The sequence below is a fragment of the Oncorhynchus mykiss genome, chromosome 1 (genome assembly GCF_057628025.1).
Source record: "Oncorhynchus mykiss isolate SJ-2025 chromosome 1, ASM5762802v1, whole genome shotgun sequence".
NCBI classification, from domain to species: Eukaryota; Metazoa; Chordata; class Actinopteri; order Salmoniformes; family Salmonidae; genus Oncorhynchus; species Oncorhynchus mykiss.
The window spans coordinates 29,860,773-29,884,310 of NC_143022.1; the positions used below are offsets into that span (position 1 = coordinate 29,860,773).

The window sequence follows — 23,538 nt, forward strand, 5'->3', positions numbered from 1 at the left end:
ATAGATATTTTTGGGGGGATGGGATTCTTAACAGCGACCTTTCGGTTACTGACATTCTGTGAACAGTATATCGATATTCATCATTGTATTGACATGTTTGTCAGAAGTAAAAAAATAAAATAAAATAAAAAGTTTAATAGGAAATATGCACTGGCACTTGTTTCACTTGTCTTCAAACATGTCGACTGCATCCTTTCCCAGAAATGTAAAGCAATCAAGCAACAGATTCATGGTTTATTTCAGTATTACCATTTTATTGAGTTGCATCACTCTACATTATCTAGAATTTCAACAACGTTAAGACTAAATATAGTACTTGCATCCCTGCAATAAGTCTCTACACTCAAAGAGAGAAAGCCATTTTACTGAAACATACATAAGTATAAGAATTAGTATTTCATTAAACATTGCCATAAAAGTGAATGTTCATTCTGTATGGCATTTTCTATTCATATATATTTTTGTTTCATCTGTCCTTTATAGGAATACTATAAAATAAAAATAAGAAATGCACAAAACCCATTGAAAATAGCATGGCTAAATACTACAGCAAATAAGTTACTGGACATTCATTTGAACATGCACTCAAGTGAGGGATAAGGAGAGAAAAAATTGATTGCACAGTTTAGGGAACAGCCAGGAATGTTATAGAAATAGTATTGGCATTTTTTTTTTGTCTGGCTGGCTCTGACCTGTTCATACAGAACCCAACAGAAGCAACGGATAAATAGAAAACCTTTCCAGTAGAATTTCCCCACGTCTGTCAACAAGGGATCCATGCACTTGCTCCATTCTGTAATACTGATGCTGAGGCTAATATAAAGCCCAAGGCGTGCTATTCATTATTGATTAATATCACAGGTGCATTAACACTGAGAAGTCCAGGGTTCTCTCAAGGTAAAGTGTAATGTGGCCTAGCACCAGAGATTGAACTGGACATGAGTTCATTCCATTTCAGTGGTGGTCCTAGTTATGATCAAAGGCAAGTAAACAAACCGTTTTATTTATTTTACAGTGCACAAGGACAGTATTTGTTATTACTTGATATTATCTGAGAATGTTATCCTGGGGAGGGAGAGTTTGATATTCCCCCATTGGTTAAGGACAGGCTTGCCATGACCTTCATGTGCTTACAGGACAAACTAAGAAATTCAATGGCGAAGTAGGTGAAATATTCCGCCCTCTAAAGGTTGATCAAGATGAGTGATTCATACATTATTCTTTATAGATAACATTCATATTTTGATCATTTCTAATACTCTCATACTTTATATATCTTAATCGCTATATTCCATTTATGTACATTGTGGTTTTTGACTAGGTCTCTGTTTGATCATGTTGATTTCAGGTTGGTGAAATTGGGGTTGGACAAAGTCGTCATGGTCCTAGATGTGCACAAGAGGTTCTTCTCTAACTGGGCTGGTGGGTGAACATTCTGATATATTTTCTGTTACTATCATTTTGCTTGATAGGTGTGTAAACATCTCCTTTTTGCTCAATTGCAATGAACATTGTGATTGTAAGATGGGGCTGTGCGTTAGATGTTTAAAATCTAATTAGTGTGTGTTTTTGGGAAATCCTACCTAGGTACCCACTTACAACCTCAACCATATGCTGATGTTTAAGGCTTGAGATTGTGTTGGTCAAAAAGGGAACTGCTGCAGCAAACCAAGTTTTGCTACTTTTGTAGTAATTGCTTTTTCTTCATAATTTTGCACTGTATCACGAAAGACATCAATACAAATATAATTATAATATAACATTTTTTCATATAATTTTACTAGACTTTAACAGCTAATATATCCAGTGCTGATTCATACATTTACTTTTAACACAACGGAAAAAACAACCTTAACTGCTTGATAGAGACGAATGTTGAGTGCTCTATTAGTCTACCATTAGCAGTAGCAGGTTCATGTCTTTAGTCAAAATGGATGACATGCACGAGAGCCTCAAAAGCAGGTTAACAGTTCACGTCATTTCTACCATGACTTGAGGGTGAACGATATGATGAAGAAATGCATTGGATGGAGGTAATCTCGCTTTAATGCACTGTTCAATATTCACTGCAATTGACACATTCCATTTTGCCTCAATATCAAACAGACACTGTGTAAACATGTACTTACAAAAGAGAGAAAGAGAGGGGTTGTGAGGGTGAGGGAGGTTAAGGGGGAGCTAAGGATGGTGGGTGTTGCAGACTCAGGCAATCTGGCCTCACCCCCGTCAGTCTCTGCTCAGGCTGCACCAGGCGGCTGCAGGGAGAGAGACAGAGGGGGAGTTCAGTTAAGACACAAACAGCTCAGGAATACAAAAAAACAAGTCTATCATTAACACACTCACACATTGACACTCACATCTACTGTTTCTCTGCTCAAATGTGATAATACACTGCGTAATATAATTCCAATTTAATGTCATACATGTTCAGGTTTGTCTGGGGTAAGTCTATGACATAAGGCCTTATGCATTCATGCCAATAACAATAAGTCCACAACAATAAATATCAAGGTATGTGCTTTCCCTGACTGTTCCTGCTCTACATTGAACATATCTCTCCCCAGTAGGTTCCCTTGCATTAAGGGCCCCCCATCCATCCCAGACACATGGCACTATGCCAGCATCCCTCTCCAACCTGGACTCAGAGCATTTCGTATTATTCCTATGTATATCCAAGACACTCCATTTAGTACAATATGCTACGTTTTGTGTGGTATGTATTCATTTGTGGATGTCCATCACCAATTTCATATGATTACAATTTGTATGATATGTTACGGATAATAGGTAGCTAATGGTAGCTAATGTTAGCTAGTTTAGGAGTTAGGTTAAACGGTTAGGGTTAGGGGAAGCATTAGCTAAAAAGGTTAGCTTTAGGTGAAGGGTTAGCTAAAATAGTTAACGTTAGGAAAAGGGTTAGCTAAAATAGTTAACGTTAGAAAAAGGGTTAGCTAACATGCTAAGTAGTTGGAATGTAGCAAAAAAGTAGTAGGTAAGCCAAAATGCTAAAGTTGTCTGTGATGAGATTTGAACTCGCAACTCTTGTGTTACTACGCCCACCCATCTACCCCGACCAACCACCCTCCTTTTTTTTTGCCTTATGTAAGCATCTGTCTTATGTAACCATAGCAAACGTAACATATCATACTAAATCGAGTGTCTCGGATTTATGTATAGAACAATATGAAATTCTCTGAAACCTGGTTGCCCTCTCAGGAGACTAACCTGGCACAGCGACAGTGGACACAGCCTCGGGCTGGCACAGAGTGTCCACTTTAACATGTTGAAAGGCCTTGGAAGATGCAGTCTGGAGGTGTCTGAGGACAGAGGTGGAGGGCATAAGATCACACAAAGACAGATGAGGACATATGCACGCTCACTCACTTCTTCAGTATGCCCCATAGATTATATTGTGATTGTGAGCAGGAAAATATTAATGAGAACATACAAGATAAAGACGCATTACAGCCTCAGCACATCCCCAAAATCATCAATAAGTAATTATGCCAGCCTTATTCTAGCTGTAGATAGATTACGCTACTGCTACTCTCTGTTCATCATATATGCATAGTCACGTTAACCATATCTACATGTACATACTACCTCAATCAGCCTGACTAACTGGTGTCTGTATGTAGCCTCGCTACGTTTACAGCCTTGCTACTGTATATAGCCTGTCTTTTCTACTGTTGTTTTATTTCTTTACTTACCTATTGTTCACCTAATGCCTTTTTTGCACTATTGGTTAGAGCCCGTAAGTAAGCATTTCACTGTAAGTATACCTGTTGTATTCTGCGTACGTGACAAATATACTGATTTGAATTGATTCCTGCTGCTGTAGAGTCACATACTGTACATCTGGTGGTCTGTGCCGTTTAAGATGAGGGAGGACGATTATTTTTTGTTTTTATTACAGCATATTGGATGACTGTCATTCATATTCCATTCACCCAGCTCAATGTAATGTCGTTAGGTTTAGGCTACTACATTATATTCAAATTTTCCCTATACCCATTATGAGGTTGTTACAACCTAGCCTATGAATGAAAGTTTACAATATACTGTAGGTGCACACATGTCAAGATAATTTTTTTAAGTGACAGACAGTGACACATGGACAGACAGTGACATATTCAATACCGCCTGGCACACTCTTTCTTGCCTGCATCTAGCTGATCTAGGGTGTAATCATTAATACAACCATTGCAAACTAGAGTTTCTATTGGACAAATTCAGGTATATTTATCCCCGTTTCATTCTGTTTGCTTCTGTTTAAGAAACATTTTTCAACAGAATTGGCAGAATGAATACACCCCTGATCACACGTAAACACAGTTCACTTTCATAGCAGCCATGTTGTATTCCTTCTCACATTTACGCACGCTCCTCCTCTCACTTTTTCCCTTCACTTGTGGACTTCAATGCACATTCACATCAGCTGCATGTGACCAAGTGAAAAAACCTTTCCAAGCCAAACCATATAATAACCGCTACACACAGCCTACATCGTTGTCACCATATTAGCTAAAGTAACGTCATAGTCAACATAGCTAATAGAATTAACGTGTTACCAAACATGTTACAGTCATTTGTACAGTATACAGTTAGTAAGCAGTTTAGCAGTTACACCGGTGGGCCCCGGTGACAATAAATGAATAAAACCAAAAGCTTACCCTGACTTGGAAAAATCATAGTATTGTGTTGGATAGTCATAGTTAGCTAGCTAACATACATCCCTCTGTTTGAGCCGGGTGTTTGAGTAGGCTAAACTGTCTAGCTGCATTTGCTAGCTAAGTAAGTGAAAGTGAAAATGAAAAAAAAGACTAAATATCTCTCTCTTGCTTCTCCTTCATTTTTTCAGAAATTAATTACTGTTTTTCTCTCTCTTTGAGTCAACTACTCACCACATTTCATGCACTGCAGTGATAGCTAGCTGTAGCTTATGCTTTCAGTACTAGATTCATTCTCTGATCCTTTGATTGGGTGGACAACATATCAGATCATGCTGAAAGAGCTCTGATAGGTTAGAGGACGTCCTCTGGGAAGTTGTCATAATTACTGTGTAAGTCTATGGAAGGGGGTGAGAACCATGAGCCTCCTAGGTTTTGTATTGAAGTCAATGTACCCAGAGGAGGACGTAAGCTAGCTGTCCTCTGGCTACACCATGGTGCTACCATACAGACTGCTCATTTTTCTGTTTTTTTTCTTCTATTTAACCATTATTTAACTAGGCAAGTCAGTTAAGAACAAATTCTTATTTACAATGACGGCCTAGGAACAGTGGATTAACTGCCTTGTTCAGGGGAAGAATGACAGATTTTTTACCTTGTCAGCCATTGAGGCTACTGTAGACTGGAATAGCAGAACAGTGTATTTTATCAGTTATTTTGTGACGTGAATATATTTAATATAGTTTTATCTAAAAATTATAACTTTTTAAATGTTTAACTATTTTTATTTTTATGAAATTCCCTGAGGAGGATGGTCATCCCCTTCCTCCTCTGACCTCTACTTAACCAAAGACTGACTCCAGATGTTACCTTAGTATGAACCACAAAAACACTAAGCAACGATGGCTCTTCTGTATTCATCTACCCAATCATGTAAGAAATACAGACACAGTGCATAGTGAGTCTACACATCCCTTGCACAGTCTTCAAATTTCGCTGCCTTAAAATAAAAAATAAATAATAATTCGTTTTTTGTACTCCACACTTCCAAAGTTTAAGAAAAAGTATAGGATATTTTCCAAATGAATGATTTACATATTTTTTTAAAGGATGTCTTGATTGCATATGTCTTCACACCCCAGAGTTAATACTTGGTGGAAGCACCTTTGGCAGCCATTACAGCTGCGAAACATTTTGAATAAGATTCTACCAACTTTGGGTGGTGGACAATTCCTGATACACATGGGAAACTGTTGAGCGTGAAAAATCCAGCAGCGTTGCAGTTCTTGACGCAAACCGGTGTGCCAGGCTACCATACCCTGTTCAAAGGTACTTAAATATTTTGTCCTGACCATTCACCCTCTGAATGGCACACATACACAATCCATGTCTAAATTCTCTCAAGGCCTAAAAATCATTTTTTTAACCTGTCTCCTCCCCTTCATCTACACTTATTTGATTAAACAACTGACATTAATAAGGGACCATAATGTAGATTTCATCTGGATTCACCTGGTCAGTCTATGTCAAGGAAAGGGCGGTGTTCATAATGTTTTGTACACTCAGTGTATATCTATTGTTTTTGTCAAAATTGTTCAAGCTCAGTAAATTTGGTTGGGAGTCGTTGGTGGATAGAAATAGTCAAACCTTGTCTCTGGAATGAGACTGGACCATTCAGGAACACACAACACCTATTGGAAAGCCATTCCAGTGTGTCTTTGGCATTAAAATGTGTGTAATTGTCACGCTAAAAAATAAAACTATCCCAGGGGTTAGGTATCTAGAAGTCTGAGGCAGCGTTTCCTCTAACCTTTTAATCTGGCCTTTGCTCCTTTGATATTTATTTTTATCCAGAGACAAGGTTTGAATATCCATCATCCATCAATGAGCTTGAGCAATTTTGACAAAAACAGTGGATAAATGTTGACCTAAGAGTTGTGCAAAGTTGGTCAAATCAAAAAAAGTTGGCCAAAATATTAACTCTGGGGTGTGAAGACATACACAATCAAAACGTCTTTGTTTTGTTACTTTTTCTTTAACTTTGAAAGTGTGTAGTAGGTTGTGTAGATCGGTATAATTTTTGTATTTTATTTTTTATCCCTTTTGAGATTAAGTTTTAAAGCAGAAACATGGGAAGACTGTAAGGGGAGTGTAGACTTTCACTAGAGACTGTATCTCATAAAAGAACCGTGCATACAAAATAGTTATTCACTAATTCGGATCGGGTGTAGATAATGATACAAATATATCAAATTATTGTGCATTATTGATTCCATATTTTCTGGGAATTGGACCTATGGGATTATAAAAACACCAATGAGTCAAGGTTCAGGAGATGTGGGAGAGAGAGGAACGAGGTCAAATCTGACACATATCTAGGTCTTACTTTTTCCACTCCTCCTCTCCATCCCAGAACTCATACACCACGAAGGAGAGTCCATCTGGCAGCCGCACTGCAGTCACACTGAGAAAGAAAGGAATAAAAAGAAAGAGAGTAAGACATTGGAAAGTCAATAATGGGCAGTGGACATTGGAGAACTATGAAATATCCTAATAGAGTTAATTGCCAATAAGCGTATGTGGTAGTAGTTATGTGTGGTAGTTAAGCAAAGAAACACTTTCACACCACATAAACCATAGCAGTAGACACCCATAGTCACTTGACTTCAGCTCCACTCACTTCCCACCCATTATCTTCCACTGGAGGGCAGTAGTGGTTCAGATGGATGAGTTGTGCCTCGGGTTTAGTGCAGTAGAACAGTTCTACTGTATGAGCTGGGTTTTATAATGGCTTCCATCACAGTGGAGCTCACAACTCCACTGGAGAGACTCCTGACATGTCTTATTGACCCGCTGAATGCTTCCATTATGGCTAGCAGCTCTCTGTTGGAGGTAACATCTATATTAGACCACTACATTGTTTCATTTGACGGGCAGATGCTGTGCAAGGCTCAACAATCACATTAATCAAACCAAAGAAACATTATGTCCAAGTCAGTGTGTGTCCATCTAAAAGAAAGCTGTGGACAGTGGGAGGTTGATTGAGTGTGAGTCTGTGCATTCATTTGTGTGCTTCCTTCCCATAACTTTCCAGCGTTTGTGTGTATCTGAGACTGTGAGTTAAATGACTAAAAAGGAGGACATTTTCTTATGGAGTTTGACAGGATGTATTAGTACCATATATAAGCACTTATAGGAACCAAGAGTAAAGAGATGAGAGGGAGGAAAAGAAAGGGTCAGACCTAGATTGTGGTGGTGTGAGTGAGACTAGAAAAGAGACAAGAAAATTGCCTATTCAGCAGCAGCAGTAGAAGCAGTACAGACTCAGAGCCCAATTCCTCAGTGATAAATTATTCACCGTCCCTACGTGCATTATGATGAGATTACAAAATGCTGCCTAAGAATCTGCTGCTACATTGATTTGCATGATAGGAAATAAGATACATTTGTACATTTGAAGTCGGAAGTTTACATACACCTTAGCCAAATACATTTAAACTCAGTTTTTCACAATTCCTGACATGTAATCCTCATAAAAATGCCCTGTCTTAGGTCTGTTAGGACCACCACTTTATTTTAAGAATGTGAAATGTCAGAATAATAGTAGAGAAAATTATTTATTTCAGCCCATTTGCGACCAAGCTTTAACTTCCTGACTGATGTCTTGAGATTTTGCTTCAATATATCCACATAATTTTCATTACTCATGATGCCATCTATTTTGTTAAGTGCTCCAGTCCCTTATGCAGCAAAGCACCCCCACAACATGATGCTGCCAACCCCGTGCTTCACGGTTGGGATGTGTTCTTCGGCATGCAAGCATCCCCCTTTTTCCTCCAAACATAACGATGGTCATTATGGCCAAACAGTTCTATTTTTGTTTCCTTAAAGCAGAGGACATTTCTCCAAAAAGTATGATCTTTGTCCCCATATGTGCAGTAGCAAACTGTAGTCTGGCTTTTTTATGGCGGTTTTGGAGCAGTGGCTCCTTCCTTGCTGAGCGCCTTTCAGGTTATGTCGAGGTACTTTTGTACCTGTTTCCTCCAGCATCTTCACAGGGTCCTTTACTGTTGTTCTGGGATTGATTTGCACTTTTTGCACCAAAGTACATTCATCTCTAGGAGACAGAATGCGTCTCCTTCCTGAGCGGTATGACGGCTGCGTGGTCCCATGGTGTTTATACTTAAGGTATTATTGTTTGTACAGATGAATGGGGTACCTTCAGGCATTTGGAAATTGCTCCAAAGGATGAACCAGACTTGTGGAGGTCTACAATTCTTTTCCTGAGGTCTTGGCTGATTTCATTTGATTTTCCCATGACGTCAAGCAAAGAGGCACTGAGTTTGAAGGTAGGCCTTGCAATACATCCACAGGTACACCTCCAACTGACACAAATTATGTCAATTAGCCTATCAGAAGCTTCTAAAGCCATGACATAATTTTCTGGAATTTTCCAAGCTGTTTAAAGGCACAGTCAACTTATTGTATGTAAACTTCTGACCCACTGGAATTGTGATACAGTGAATTATAAGTGAAATAATTGGTCTGTAAACAATTGATGGAGAAATTACTTGTGTCATGCACAAAGTAGATATCCTAACCGACTTGACAAAACTATAGTTTGTTAACAAGAAATGTGTGGAGTGGTTGAAACACTTAGGTTGGAGTCATTAAAACTAGTTTATGTGAACTTCTGACTTCAATTGTACATGTCATCTTCTCTGCAAAGCAGTTATTGATAAAGAAATATCCTCGCTATGACAGCAGTGCTCTAGTGTACTTGGAGGTTTTGTAATAGGCTACCTCAGAGCAAAAGATCAGAGGCTCTGTCCAACTAAACCCGGCTTTCTCTAATCTGCTCAACCCTATTTTCCACTCCATGGTCCCTTGTCACATGGAGATTCCTCCTGGTTGATGATGGTTGTGGCGAGGCAGAGGAGAACAGCGTGTCTAACAGGTTTATTCAGCGGCCAGACATCTTTCCCAGGTCTGATTGCCTCTTCAGTCCACATGCAGCACATCCTTTCTCTGTCAGATGGATTCTCAACCATTACTAACCTGCACACACCAGCACTCAGAGGCTCTCTGTCTCTCCCTATCTCCCTCAACCAAGGTCACTGGAATGTTGACTTATTTGTCCTCTTTATTTCCTCATATCTATTCATGTTCTCTCCCCTGAGCTTCCTGCCATTATACCGGGGGATGGGTTTAGTACCTTGCTGAGCATTGTGACAAAACAAGCATTATGAAGGCACAGCCCATCACTCCAGAGATGAATATGAGGATTTGTAAAGGCATGACACAATCGTGTTAATAGAGAAATGTGTCAGTGCAGAAGTCACTGGAGTCAAGAATCAGTCTCGCATATTAAATTGTGTATTGAGGATTGCTAAAGTACTTGAGCAGGGTTCCACAAATAACCAGTTAGGTTGGGAATAGATCAGCCATAAATAAAACACACACAGCAGACAAAAGGCCACTAATTATGAAAGATTGACAATGACAGATAAAGGGAAATAGGTGGACCCACTGGAAGCAGTCTCTTTGGGCAGAGACATTCTTCAGGTACTGCTTCAGGGCCTCGCAGAACTCTCCCAGCTGCTTCTGGGATACCGCCATCTCCTGACGAATCAGGTACAGGGACTGGGAAAGAGAAAGACAAAGGAAGAGAGAGGGGTTGAGAAAAAGAGGTAGATAAAAACAGAGAGAGGTAACAAAATCCATTATATTGTGTGATGGGAATGCTCTATGGAGTGCTTGCAGTGTGCCATATAACCATGGTATTGCAGATGACCATTTTTGCCAGGTCAGTTGCCAATAGAAAGTAATGGTTAAGGCTAATCCAGCAATATCAAGTAGGATATTCCCACTGAATATCAGCATTAGGAAAGAGCTTAGGCATATGAAAGAGAACTGATTATTGTCATACTCTCTCTTACTGTATTAACAAAACTAATTTGCATAATGTTTGTGCTATCTTCAGGTTTAATGTGTTATCTCTAGGGACAGTTCATAATTTACTGGGGTGAGGGGGGTCCAAAATAGGGGAGGGTTGTCTAATATCCGGCTTTGCTGATAGCTAATTTATTGATGAAAAGTGTACGTACTTTGCCAGTAATATTTGGTTGTTTTTATTTATGGGATCAGCAGTTTAATACGGGTATTCAAGTGTTGTACAGTTTGTCCACAGTAAAGGAACTCCTCAGTACTCCTCTTTGATTGATATTGTCTCTGACAACAAGCTGCTGCTGTTGAAGCTTGTTGCCATGGAGTCATTTCCAGGGTCAGCAAGGCTGGATAGGGTAAGGGTCAGGGTGGTTGAGGTCTTAGAGGCCTGCTGGTACAGCTGGATCTTCTTGGTAATCTTCCTCTCCTTGGCTCACCTGTTCTGGAACCAGATCTGTACCTGTCTCTCTGAGAGGCTGAGGCCCAGGGCCAGCTCTATCTTCCTCCTGGTGGTGATGTAGCGGCTGTTCTGGAACCAGATCTGTACCTGTCTCTCTGAGAGGCTGAGGCCCAGGGCCAACTCTGTCTTCCTCCTGATGGTGATGTAGCGGCTGTTCTGGAACCAGATCTGTACCTGTCTCTCTGAGAGGCTGAGGCCCAGGGCCAGCTCTGTCTTCCTCCTGATGGTGATGTAGCGGCTGTTCTGGAACCAGATCTCTACCTGTCTCTCTGAGAGGCTGAGGCCCAGGGCCAGCTCTGTCTTCCTCCTGATGGTGATGTAGCGGCTGTACTGCTACTCCTTCTCTAGCTCTAGGCACTGCTGGTCTGTGTACACCACACTTTACTTTCCTTGCTGGGCGTCTTCCCTCCTGTACTGGATGAATGTACATTGTGTCTGATTCAGTCGTACAAGTTTCTTCTCTCTGAGTACTGCCCAGCAGGTGAGTTGAGTGATGGAAGAGCTCCCGGCCCCGGAGGCAGGATGGATGTCAGATCTGGGGAACCACACGGTGACCACTTCTCCCGTGGATATGCGAAGTAAGTGGATTTCCCCACTTCCCTGTCGTCTGGGAATGCGGGTCATTGATGCATGTGACGTCATGATAACCACTGAAATCTGTATATTGCATTAAGTTCTGACTGTTCAGCGTTTGAGTCGGGTGTGTCACAGAATTTGAGTACTTTCCTGTGTCTTTATCCAGCAAGTAACTCACGTACATCTCAATGAATGAACTCCTCTGCGCATGGTAATCAAAAACATTATAACACCAATTCATTAGAAATTCCTAGAAATCTATCTATGCGACTTGACCTCCTGTAACCTGTTGGATCAGCTTTAATATTGTAAATAGATTGTGGCTTCTATCAATGTAATTGTCTGCATAATTTCCAATGTATACATTTATATACAGTACCAGTCAAAAGTTTTGTTTTTTCTTTATTTTGATTATTTTCTACATTGTAGAATAATAGTGAAGACATCAAAAAGACGAAATAACACATATGGAATCATGCAGTAACCAAAAAAGTGTTAAACAAATCAACATCTATTTTAGATTTGAGATTCTTCAAAGTAGCCACCCTTTGCATTGATGACAGCTTTGCACACTCTTGACATTCTCTCAACCAGCTTCATGAGGTAGTCACCTGGAATGCATTTCAATTAACAGGTGTGCCTTTGTAACGGATGTGAAATGGCTAGCTAGTTAGCAGTGGTGCACGCTAATAGCATTTCAATCGGTGACGTCACTCGCTTTGAGACCTTGAAGTAGTGGTTCCCCTTGCTCTGCAAAGGCCGCAGCTTTTGTGGAGCGATGGGTAACGATGCTTCGTGGGTGTCAGTTGTTGTGTGCAGAGGGTCCCTGGTTTGAGCCCGGGTATGGGCGAGAGGACGGACTAAAGTTATACTGTTACACCTTGTTAAAAGTTAATTTGTGGAAATTCTTTCCTTCTTAATGTGTTTGAACCAATCAGTTGAGGTGTGACAAGGAAGGGGTGGTATACAGAAGAAAGCCCTATTTGGTAAAAGACCCAGTCCATATTTTGTCATGAACAGCTCAAATAAGCAAAGAGAAACGACAGTCCATATCATTACTTTAGGTGATGAAGGTCAGTTAATACGGAAAACTTTGAACGTTTCTTCAAGTGCAGTTGCAAAAACCATCAAGCGCTATGATGAATTTGGCTCTCATGAGGTTCGCTACAGGAAAGGAAGACCCAGAGTCACCTCTGCTGCAGAAGATAAGTTAATTAGAGTTACCAGCCTCAGAAAATGCAGCCCAAATAAATGCTTCACAGAGTTTAAGTAACAGACACATCTCAACATCAACTGTTCAGATGAAACTGCGTGAATCAGGCCTTGATGGTCGAATTGCTGCAAAGAAACCACTACTTAATGAAAATAGCGCAGACAGAGAGGGCTGCCTCGCTTCTAGTCCTTAGGAAACTTTGCAGTATTTTTTTAAATTTTTTACATTGTTAGCCCAGACAATCTTGTGTTATTACATACAACCGGGAAGATCTATTGGATAGCAGAGTGGCGTCAACTTACCAGCACTATGACCAGGAATAGGACTGACCTACAATTTCTCAAAGAGGAGTCTTGTTCGCACCACCCAGGGCATTTGAACTGATTCCAGAGGCCGACCTAAAAGAACGCCGCTGGAGGAGAGGGAGTCGTTTCGGTCTTCTAGTCAGACGTCGCTTCCGAGTATATTACTCGCTGATGTCCAGTCCTTAGATAACAAAGTTGACGAAATCAGTGCAAGGGTTGCTTTCCAGAGAGACATCAGGGAATGTAACATACTCTGTTTCACGGAAACATGGCTTTCTCAGGATATGCTGTCGGAGTCGGTACAGCCACCGGGATTCTCAGTACATCGCGCTGACAGGAATAAAAAATCTTCCTGAGAAGAAGAAAGGCATGGGTGTATGTTTCATGATTAACGACTCATGGTGTTATTGTAACAACACCTGACCTACAATTCCTCACAATCAAATGCCGACCATATTATCTCCCAAGAGAATTCTATTAGTTTATTGTCACAGCCATGTATATCGCCCCTCAAGCCGATACCAAGACAGCCCCCAAGGACCTTCACTGGACTTTATGCAAACTGGAAACCATAAACAGTTGAAGTCGGAAGTTTTTTAATTTGTAATTTTACCTTTATTTAACTAGGCAAGTCAGTTAAGAACAAATTCCTATTTACAATAAGTGCCTAGGAACAGTGACTTGTTCAGGGGCAGAATGACAGAGCTTGACCTTGTCAGCTAAGGGATTCGATCTAGCAATCTTTCAGTTACTGGCCCAACAACTAGGCTATCTGCCACTTAGGTTGGAGTCATTAAAACTTGTTTTTCAACCACTCCACAAATTTCTTGTTAACAAACTATATAGTTTTGGCAAGTCGGTTAGGACATCTACTTTGTGCATGACACAAGTAATTTTCCCAACAATTGTTTACAGACAGATTATTTAACTTATAATACACTGTATCACAATTCCAGTGGGTCAGAAGTTTACATACACTAAGATGACTGTGCCTTTAAACAGCTTGGAAAATTCCAGAAAATGATGTTATGGCTTTAGAAGCTTCTGATAAGCTAATTGACATAATTTGAGTCAGTTGGAGGTGTACCTGTGGATGTATTGCAAAGCCTACCTTCAAACTCAGTGCCTCTTTGCTTGACATCATGGGAAAATCTAAATAAATCAGCCAACACCCCAGGAAAGGAATTGTAGACCTCCACAAGTCTGGTTCATCCTTGGGAGCAATTTCCAAATGCCTGAAGGTACCACGGTCATCTGTACAAACAATAGTACGCAAGTATAAACACCATGGGACCACGCAGCCGTCATACTGCTCAGGAAGTAGACACGTTCTGTCTCCTAGCGATGAATGTACTTTGGTGCGAAAAGTGCAAATCAATCCCAGAACAACAGCAGAGGACCCTGTGAAGATGCTGGAGGAAACAAAAAGTATCTATATCCAAAGTAAAACGAGTCCTATATCGACATAACCTGAAAGGCCGCTCAGCAAGGAATAAGCCACTGCTCCAAAACCGCCATAAAAAAAGCCAGACTACGGTTTGCAACTGCACATGGGGACAAAGATCATACTTTTTGGAGAAATGTCCTCTGGTCTGATGAAACAAAAATAGAACTGTTTGGCCATAATGACCCTAGTTATGTTTGGAGGGAAAATGGTGAGGCTTGCAAGTCGAAGAACTCCATACCAACCGTGAAGCACGGGGTTGGCAGCATCATGTTGTGGGGGTGCTTTGCTGCAGGAGGGACTGGTGCACTTCACAAAATAGATGGCATTATGAGTAGGGAAAATGAAGTGGATATATTGAAGCAACATCTCAAGACATCAATCAGGAACTTAAAGCTTGGTCGCAAATGGGACTTCCAAATGGACAATGACCCCAAGCATACTTCCAAATGTGTGGCAAAATGGCTTAAGGACAACAAAGTCAAGCTATTGGAGTGGTCATCACAAAGTCCTGACCTCAATCCTATAGAAAATGTGTGTGCAGAACTGAAAAAGTGTGTGCAAGCAAGGAGGCCTACAATCCTGATTCAGTTACACCAGCTCTGTCAGGAGGAATGGGCCAAAAGGCTACCCGAAACATTTGACCCAAGTTAAACAATTTAAAGGCAATGCTACCAAATAGTAATTGAGTATATGTCAACATTTGACCCACTCGGAATGTGATGAAAGAAATAAAAGCTAAAATAAATCATTCTCTCTACTATTATTCTGACATTTCACATTCTTAAAATGAAGTGGTGATCTGAATTGACCTAAAACAGAGAATTTTACTAGGATTAAATGTCAGCTATTGTGAAAAACTGAGTTTAAATGTATTTGGCTAAGGTGCATGTAAACTTCCGACTTCAACTGTATCCTGAGGCTGCAATTATTGTAGCTGGGGTTTTTAACAAAGCAAATTTAAGGAAAAGGCTATCTAAATTCTACCAGCATATCGACTGTAGCGCTGGAAAAGCACTGGACCATTATTACTCTAACTTCCGCAATGTATACAAGGCCCTCCCCCACCCTCTTTTTGGCTAATCTTACCACAACTCCATTTGACTCCTCCCTTCCTATAGGCAGAAACTCAAACAGGAAGTACCCATGCTAAGGACTATTCAACACAGTTCTGACCAATCGGAATCCACGCTTCAAGATTGTTTTGATCACGCGGACTGGGATAGGTTCCGGGTAGCCTCAGAGAATGATATTGACGTATACGCTGATTCGGGTGAGTGAGTTTATAAGGAAGTGTATAGCAGATGTTGTACCCACTGTGACTTAAAACCTACCCTAACCAGAAACTGTAAATAGATAGCAGCATTCGCCAAAACTGAAAGCGATTACCACCGCATTCAACCATGGCAAGGCAACTTGGAATATGGCAGAATACAAACAGAGTAGTCATTCCCTCAGCAAGGCAATCAAATAAGCAAAATGCCCGCTTTGAGGACAATACAGTGCCACCGACGCGGCTCGCTACTAAGGTCTGTGGGCTCTCCTTCCCTGTGGCCGACATGAGTAAGACATTTAAACGTGTTAACCCTCGCAAGGCTGTTGGCCCAAACGGCATTCCTAGTTGTGTCCTCAGAGCATGCGCAGGCCAGCTGGCTGGTGTGTTTACGGACATATTCAATCTCTCGCTATCCCGGTCTGCTTCAAGATGGCCACCTTTGTTCTTGTACCCAAGAATGCAAAGGTAACTGAACTAAATGACTATCGCCCCATAGAACTTACTTCTGTCATCATAAAGTGCTTTGAGAGACTAGTCAAGGATCATATCACCTTCACCTTACCTGTCACCCTAGACAAACTTCAATTTGCTTACGGCCCCAACAGGTCCACAGACGATGCAATCGCCATCACACTGCACACGGCCCTATCCCATCTGGACAAGAGGAATACCTATGTTAGAATGCTGTTCATTGACTATAGCTCAGCATTCAACACCATAGTACCATCCAAGCTCATCATTAAGCTTGAGGCTCTGGGTCTGAACCCCGCCCTGTGCAACTGGGTCCTGGACTTCCTGACGGGCTGCCCCCAGGGGGTGAATGTAGGAAACAACATCTCCACTTCTCTGATCCTCAACACTGGGGCCCCACAAGGGTGCATGCTCAGCCCCCTCCTGTACTCCCTGTTCACCCATGACTGCGTGGCCATGCACGCCTCCAACTCAATCATCAAGTTAGCAGACAACACAACGGTAGTAGGCTTGATTGCCAACAATGACGAGACAGCCTACAGGGAGGAGGTGATGGCTCTCGGAATGTGGTGTCAGGAAAATAACCTCTCACTCAACAAAACAAAGGAGATGATCGTGCACTTCAGGAAACAGCAGAGGGAGCACCCCATTGTCCACAGACAGGTCAGCAGCGGAGAAGGTGGGAAGTTTTATGTTCCTCGGTGTGCATATCACTGACAAACTGAAATGGTGCACCCACACAGACAGTGTGGTGAAGAAGGCGCAATAGCGCCTCTTCAACATCAGGAGGCTGAAGAAATTTGGCTAGTCACCTAAAACTCTCAAACTTTTACAGATGCACAATTGAGAGCATCCGGTTGGGCTATATCACCGCCTGGTATGGCAACTGCACCCCCCACAACCTCAAGGCTCTCCAGAGGGTGGTGAGATGTGCACAACACATCACCAGGGGCAAACTACCAGCTCTCCAAGACACCTACATCACCTGATGTCACAGGAAGGCCAAAAGTATAATCAAGGGCAACAACCACCCGAGCCACTGCCTGTTCACTCCGCTACCATCCAGAAGGCGAGGTCAGTACAGGTGCATCAGGTCAGTACAGCTGCCATCTGTTTTGCGCTTAGTGGGACTACCATTTGTTTTTCAGCAGTACAATGACTCAAAATACACCTCCAGGCTGTGCAAAGGCTATTTAACAAAGGAGAGTGATGGAGTGGTGCATTAGATGACCTGGCCTCCACAATCTCCCAATCCAATTGAGATGGTTTGAGATGATTGGACCGTAGAGTGAAGGAAAAGCAGCCAACAAGTCTTCAGCATACGTGGGAACTTCAAGACTGTTGAAAAATCATTCCTCATGAAGTTGGTTGGGAGAACGCCAAGAGTGTGCAAAGCTGTCATCAAGGCAAAGGGTGGCTACTTTGAAGAATCTAAAATCTAAAATATATTTTGATTGTTTAAAACTTTTTTAGTTACTACACGATTCCATATGTGTTATTTCATGGTTATGATGTCTTCACTATTATTCTACAATAAGAAAAACAAAAGAAAAACCCTGGAATGAGTAGGTGTGTCCAAACTTTTGACTGGTACTGTATATGCAAAGGTATGTGGACACCCCTTCAAATTAGTGGATTCGGCTATTTCAGACACACCCTTTGCTGACAAGTGTATAAATCGAGCACACAGCCCTATAATCTCCAAAGACAAACTTCGGCAGTAGAATGGTCTTGCTGAAGAGCTCATTGACTTTCAACATGGCACTGTCATAGGACCTGTCCAACAAGTCAGTTCATCAAATTTCTGCCTGCTCCTGTCAACTGTAAGTGCTGTTACTGAGAAGTGGAAACGTCTTTGAGAAGTGAAACTTTTGTTCCCGGTTGCAACACTCATTACCGAGTTACAAACTGCCTCTGGAAGAAATGTCAGCACAAGAACTGTTCGTCGAGAGCTTCATGAAATGGGTTTCGGTGACCGAGCAGCCGCACATAAGCCTACGATCACCATGTGCAATGCCATCACGCTACACCAACTGGCAGTCTGATGGACAAATCTGGGTTTGGTGGATGCCAGAAGAATGCTACTTGCCCCAATGCATAGTGCCAACTGTAAAGTTAGGTTGAGGAGGAATAATGGGCTGTTTTTCATGGTTCGGGCTATGCCCCTTTGTTCCATTGAAGGAATATCTTAACGCTACAGCATACAATTACATTCTAGATGATTCTGTGCTGATAACTTTGTGGCAACAGTTTGGAGAATGCCTTTTCTTGTTTCAACATGACAATGCACCCTGTATACAAAGCGAGGTCCATACAGAAATGGCTTGTCAAGATCAGTGTGGAAGAACTTGTCTGGCCTGCACAGAGCCCTGACTTCAACCCAATCGAACACCTTTGGGATAAATTGGAACGCCGACTGAGAGCCAGGCCTAATCGCCCAACATCAGTGCCTGACATCACTAATGCTCTTGTGGCTGAATGGAAGCAAGTCCCCGCAGCAATGTTCCAACATCTAGTGGAAAGCCTTCCCAGAAGAGTGGAAGCTGTTATAGCAGCAAAGGGTGACCAACTCCATATTAATGCCCATGATTTTGGAATGAGATGTTCGACGAGCAGATGTCCACATACTTTTGGTCATGTAGGTTATTAACACAAGAAAAGCTGGGCATCTAGAAATCCTGTTCTCAGCCAATGCATTCTAACGGTCAATAAATACATTCAATATAAAGGACCTTAAGACAGTATTCACACCTCTTTGTTATGGCAAGCCTAAAATGTGCTTAACAAATCACATAATAAGTTGCACGAACAGCAATAATCGTGTTTAACATGATTTGTTAATGAATAACTAATCTCTGTACGCCACACATAATTATCTGCAAGGTCCCTCAGTCGAGCAGTGAATTTCAAACACAGATTGAACTACAAAGACCAGGAAGATTTTCCAATGCCTCGCAAAGAAGGGCACCTATTGGTAGATGGGCAAAAATGTAAAAAGCAGACACTTAATATCCGTTTGAGCATGATGATGTTATTACTGTCACTTTGGATGGTGTGTCAATACACCCAGTCACTACAAAGATACCGGCGTCCTTTCTAATTCAGTTGCTGGAGAGGAAGGAAACCGTTCAGGGATTTCTCCATGAGGTCAATGGTGACGTTGAAACAGTTACAGAGTTTAATGGCTGTGATAGGAGAACTGAGTCTGGATCAACAACGTTGTAGCTACTGCACAATACTAACCTACATGACAGAGTGAAAAGAAGGAAGCCTGTACAGAATAAAACAAATATTCCTAAACATGAATCCTGTTTGAAGGCCAGCATCCTGGAGTCGCATCTTCACTGTTGACGTTGAGACTGGTGTTTTGCGGGTACTATTTAATGAAGCTGCCAGTTGAGGACTTGTGAAGCGTCTGTTTCTCAAACTAGACCCTCTAATGTCCTCTTGCTCAGTTGTGCACTAGGGCCTCCCACTCCTCTTTCTATTCTGGTTAGAGACCGTTTGCACTGTTCTGTGAAGGGAGTAGTACACAGCGTTGTACGAGATCTTCAGTTTCTTGGCAATTTCTTGCATGGAATAGCTTTCATTTCTCAGAACAAGAATAGACTGACGAGTTTCAGAAGGAAGTTCTTTCTTTCTGGACATTTTGAGCCTGTAATCAAACCCACAAATGCTGATGCTCCAGATACTCAACTAGTCTAAAGAAGGCCAGTTTTATTGCTTATTTTAATCACCACAACAGTTTTCAGCTGTGCAAACATAATTATACAAATTGATTTTCTAATGACCGATTAGCCTATTAAAATTATAAACTTGGATTAGCTAACACAAAGTGCCATTGGAACATAGGAGTGATGGTTGCTGATAATGGGCCTCTGTACGCCTATATTCCATAAAATAATCTGCTACAATAGTCATTTACAACATTAACAATGTCTACACTGTATTTCTGATCAACATGATGTTATTTTAATGGACAAAAAAATGTATTTATTTTCTTTCAAAAACAAGGACATTTCTAAGTGACCACAAACTTTTGAACGGTAGTGTATGTATTGGAATGTGTCATCCATAGGGTATGGAATATTATGGGGGAGGGGGAGAACTCAGAGGGAACTTACAAAATTACACCATTACCATGGAATCTGGGGAATACCCCCCCACCCCTTTTCAGGCCTCCATCTCCCCTTTCTCAGCTAGCCTTGCTCCCTTATCGATATCCCACACTGTAATCCAGCTCAGTAAATCATTCCTTCATTTATTCACACACATTTGCATATATTTTTTATTCAGCTTTTCTTAAAACCAGATTAAAGGGCTCTGTCTTGGAGTGTTGATAAAGGAACCATACAGTGCCTAGAGGGACGATTCCCTTCCTGCAGTGGTATATCCCTTCCCACCATACTACACTCCAAATGAGCAAGGAGAGCTTTCTCCAAGGACTCTCTCTCTCTCCCTGTGTCTTTCTCTCCATCCCTCACGGCACAGTGGTTATATCGACAAGGGCCATGATTTATATTCAGGTCTGCCAATCTGAAATAACGTTGTGTGTGGTCTAGGAGACTATTAACAACTGTGAAACAGCATTCTAAACCCTTAAACTTCTGACAATACACGAGAGCAACGAAGCATTCATTCTGACTCTCTCCAGATGGAGATAGTGTATGAGCACTGGTCACTCCCACAGTGAGCAATAACTACAGCTCACTCCCTCCAATGCTCCGATCCCTCACCACATTGCTGTTGAGTTTCACATTCTAGACCAAACAACTGGAGAGTGGATGAAAACGTTTATTACCCTGCTGCACTCAAGATTAAATAGGTCTGTCAGAAGTAACAGTGGTGCTACACACAATGTCCATTGTGCTGGCTAAAGTCAGGTCAGATAACTCTGGTCTGCAGCACTGGTCTGTCCCAGGTACATTATATCACTGAACTGGGTAATGGAACGAAAAAATACGTGTGCTCTGTTCTGTCAGGTTAGGCTATAGGCTGGCCTTGGTTTTCCTCTCTGTAAAATCAGATAAACCCGTAAGTAATGAGGTTGCTGTATGCGTTACCGAGTGCTACTTGAGGGCATGCACCCCCTCATTTTATGTCAATCAATGTTTTACCACATTGCCACCCACTCTAGGATAACATGTATAATACCTAGCAGTTTCTCAAGCAGGCAATCCATTTGTAAAATGGGAATGTTTGTCTCATTCAGAAAACAGCAAGAAAACTAGGCCAGAACATCATTAGCTGTAGCACAGTAAGTTGGAAGCTAGCATTTTATTAAATAGGGACTAAGGCATGTCAAAGAGGTAATAATCAGACCCTAGTCTCATATATGTGTGACCTGGGTGCTGGAGAAGGGTGGGAAATTACTGGAATGATTCCGTTTTTGCAGGGGATGGATTTGCATTAAGAAACATTGCATAATACACATACAGTAATGGTACCATATCAGTATCAAAATGCCATGCAAAAACGAATTTCAAATGTGGATGGCGAACTCCAGCACCTCCGCTGTACATGCTTTTGTAAAAAACAATACTCTCGGCACTGTCTTTCTATTCTTGATCGTATGCTGAGCTGATGGCTCACTTTCAGTAATGTTCACAGCACTAAGAGAAATCCTGCTGAGAGTACGGTGGGTCAAAAGGTTCAGTCTTCTCTCCCACTTTAAGAATACCCATTGGGCTACCAATGTGCCCCTATTGAGCTTTGGGTGCACGGGCGCAGATGCAGCCCCACACCAATCAGACCGTCCAGCTGACAGGTGAAGCCTGCTCTAATCCTGTTTGTCAGTGCAAATGATGGCTCTAGACGCTAACAAGATTAATGGGTGAAAAGGAATAATTAAATTTGCTCTGATCCCTCAAGCATCAATAAAGCAGAAGACATTCGGAGGTAGGTTACGGGTGTCTTGGTTCAGAATCAGAGCAGGAGCTGCCAGTGCACTGCTGCAGTAGGACCCTAGGAGCGAGCGGAGGCCGGGGAGCTGCACTGATGCTCAGTTAGACACACCAGACCATGTATTTTTCATCAGAGCCATCAGACCTATGATTGTCCCCGTGTTAACTGCCATCTCTCCATCTTACTCATAATGTCAGCTCTACAGGCCACTGCCTCCACATCTCATACAGTCATGCTGCTGAGGGAGAGATTTATAAATATATATATTAAGATAATCTATTTCAATAACCAGATGGAGAAACTTTGGCCTCTTTAATCAAAGAAAAATGATGAAAGGGTCATAAGAGCATAATACCATTTGGCATTTGGAGAGTATGCTTGTCGCAGACTACACAAACTGTAAATAAACATTTGAGTCTTTTCGATTTTGGTGAAGTATTTTATTTGATATAAAGAAGTTAGCTATACCGCAGGAAACAGTCCAGATTGTTTAGCAATTGTTTATATGGAAGCATAAGGCCATGCCAACAATATGAACAGACTGTGTGCTTGTCCTAAGGTTGCAGTGTAAAAGAACCCCCCCCATGGGAGACACTTAAAATACATATTTTGAACTGAAGCACTGAATCTGACTACGGTACATTGATAGCAAAAAATAAATGACATGCACTCATGCTCTTCATGCATGGAGACGAAAAGCAACTTTTAGACATGATTGAAATGGGAAATAAATTTGAGATAACCTTGTTGGCTGCTTTCTGCTGGAGAGGAGTTGGATATGAGATGCCAATAATTCCCTGTGCATGCGGGAAAATTCAGAATGGAGATGTGTCTATAGGGGGTTGTGAGGAGTAGAGAGGGATGGAGCAGCGAGTCCTCCACAGTGTCACTGCTGTACAGTGCTCCCCTACTAGGCTCTCAGGCATAAAGATGCTACTTACTGCGCTGGCTGTGCCATCAGTGTCTGTTAGCCTCTGATGCAGGTCAAACCAAACTGTCTGCAATAAGAACCAAAACACAAGAACCACAATTGCATTAGCGTTAACCCTAAGCAGCACTGGAACAGAGGAACCCTACTCTGCACTGCATAAACCCATTTGGGCAGGTTTTTCACCTCACATTTCTTATTAGCAACTGTACAGAAAAAGTTATTTTCATCCAGTGATTTCCTCTCTAGACTGTCACAACAGACTGAAGACTTGCTTTCATACTGTTCTGATGACTGACCCCGTCTCTCTCTCTCTAGAATCTTCACAGTAGCCACCAGTTGCAT

At 41.6% G+C, this 23,538-nt stretch overlaps 1 protein-coding gene and 1 pseudogene across 4 annotated transcripts in view; both read right to left on the reverse strand.

The window, feature by feature from the left end:
- Positions 1 to 233: 233 nt before the first annotated feature.
- Positions 234 to 23,538, reverse strand: part of necab2 (N-terminal EF-hand calcium binding protein 2) — a 126,359-nt gene continuing 103,054 nt past the window's right edge. For 2 of the 4 annotated variants that reach the window (XM_036975172.2, XM_090223456.1), the window contains 5 exons: positions 23,207 to 23,263; positions 10,201 to 10,313; positions 7,057 to 7,134; positions 3,226 to 3,317; positions 234 to 2,255 (listed from right to left, as the gene is read on the reverse strand). In XM_036975172.2, coding sequence (XP_036831067.1) covers positions 2,227 to 2,255; positions 3,226 to 3,317; positions 7,057 to 7,134; positions 10,201 to 10,313; positions 23,207 to 23,263 — 369 coding nt within the window. In that variant the 3' untranslated portion in view covers positions 234 to 2,226. The remainder of the gene's footprint in view (positions 2,256 to 3,225; positions 3,318 to 7,056; positions 7,135 to 10,200; positions 10,314 to 23,206; positions 23,264 to 23,538) is intronic. The other 2 variants (XM_090223432.1, XM_090223487.1) reach the window with 1 other exon arrangement.
- Positions 10,494 to 11,922, reverse strand: LOC149985467 (homeobox protein CDX-1-like; annotated as a pseudogene).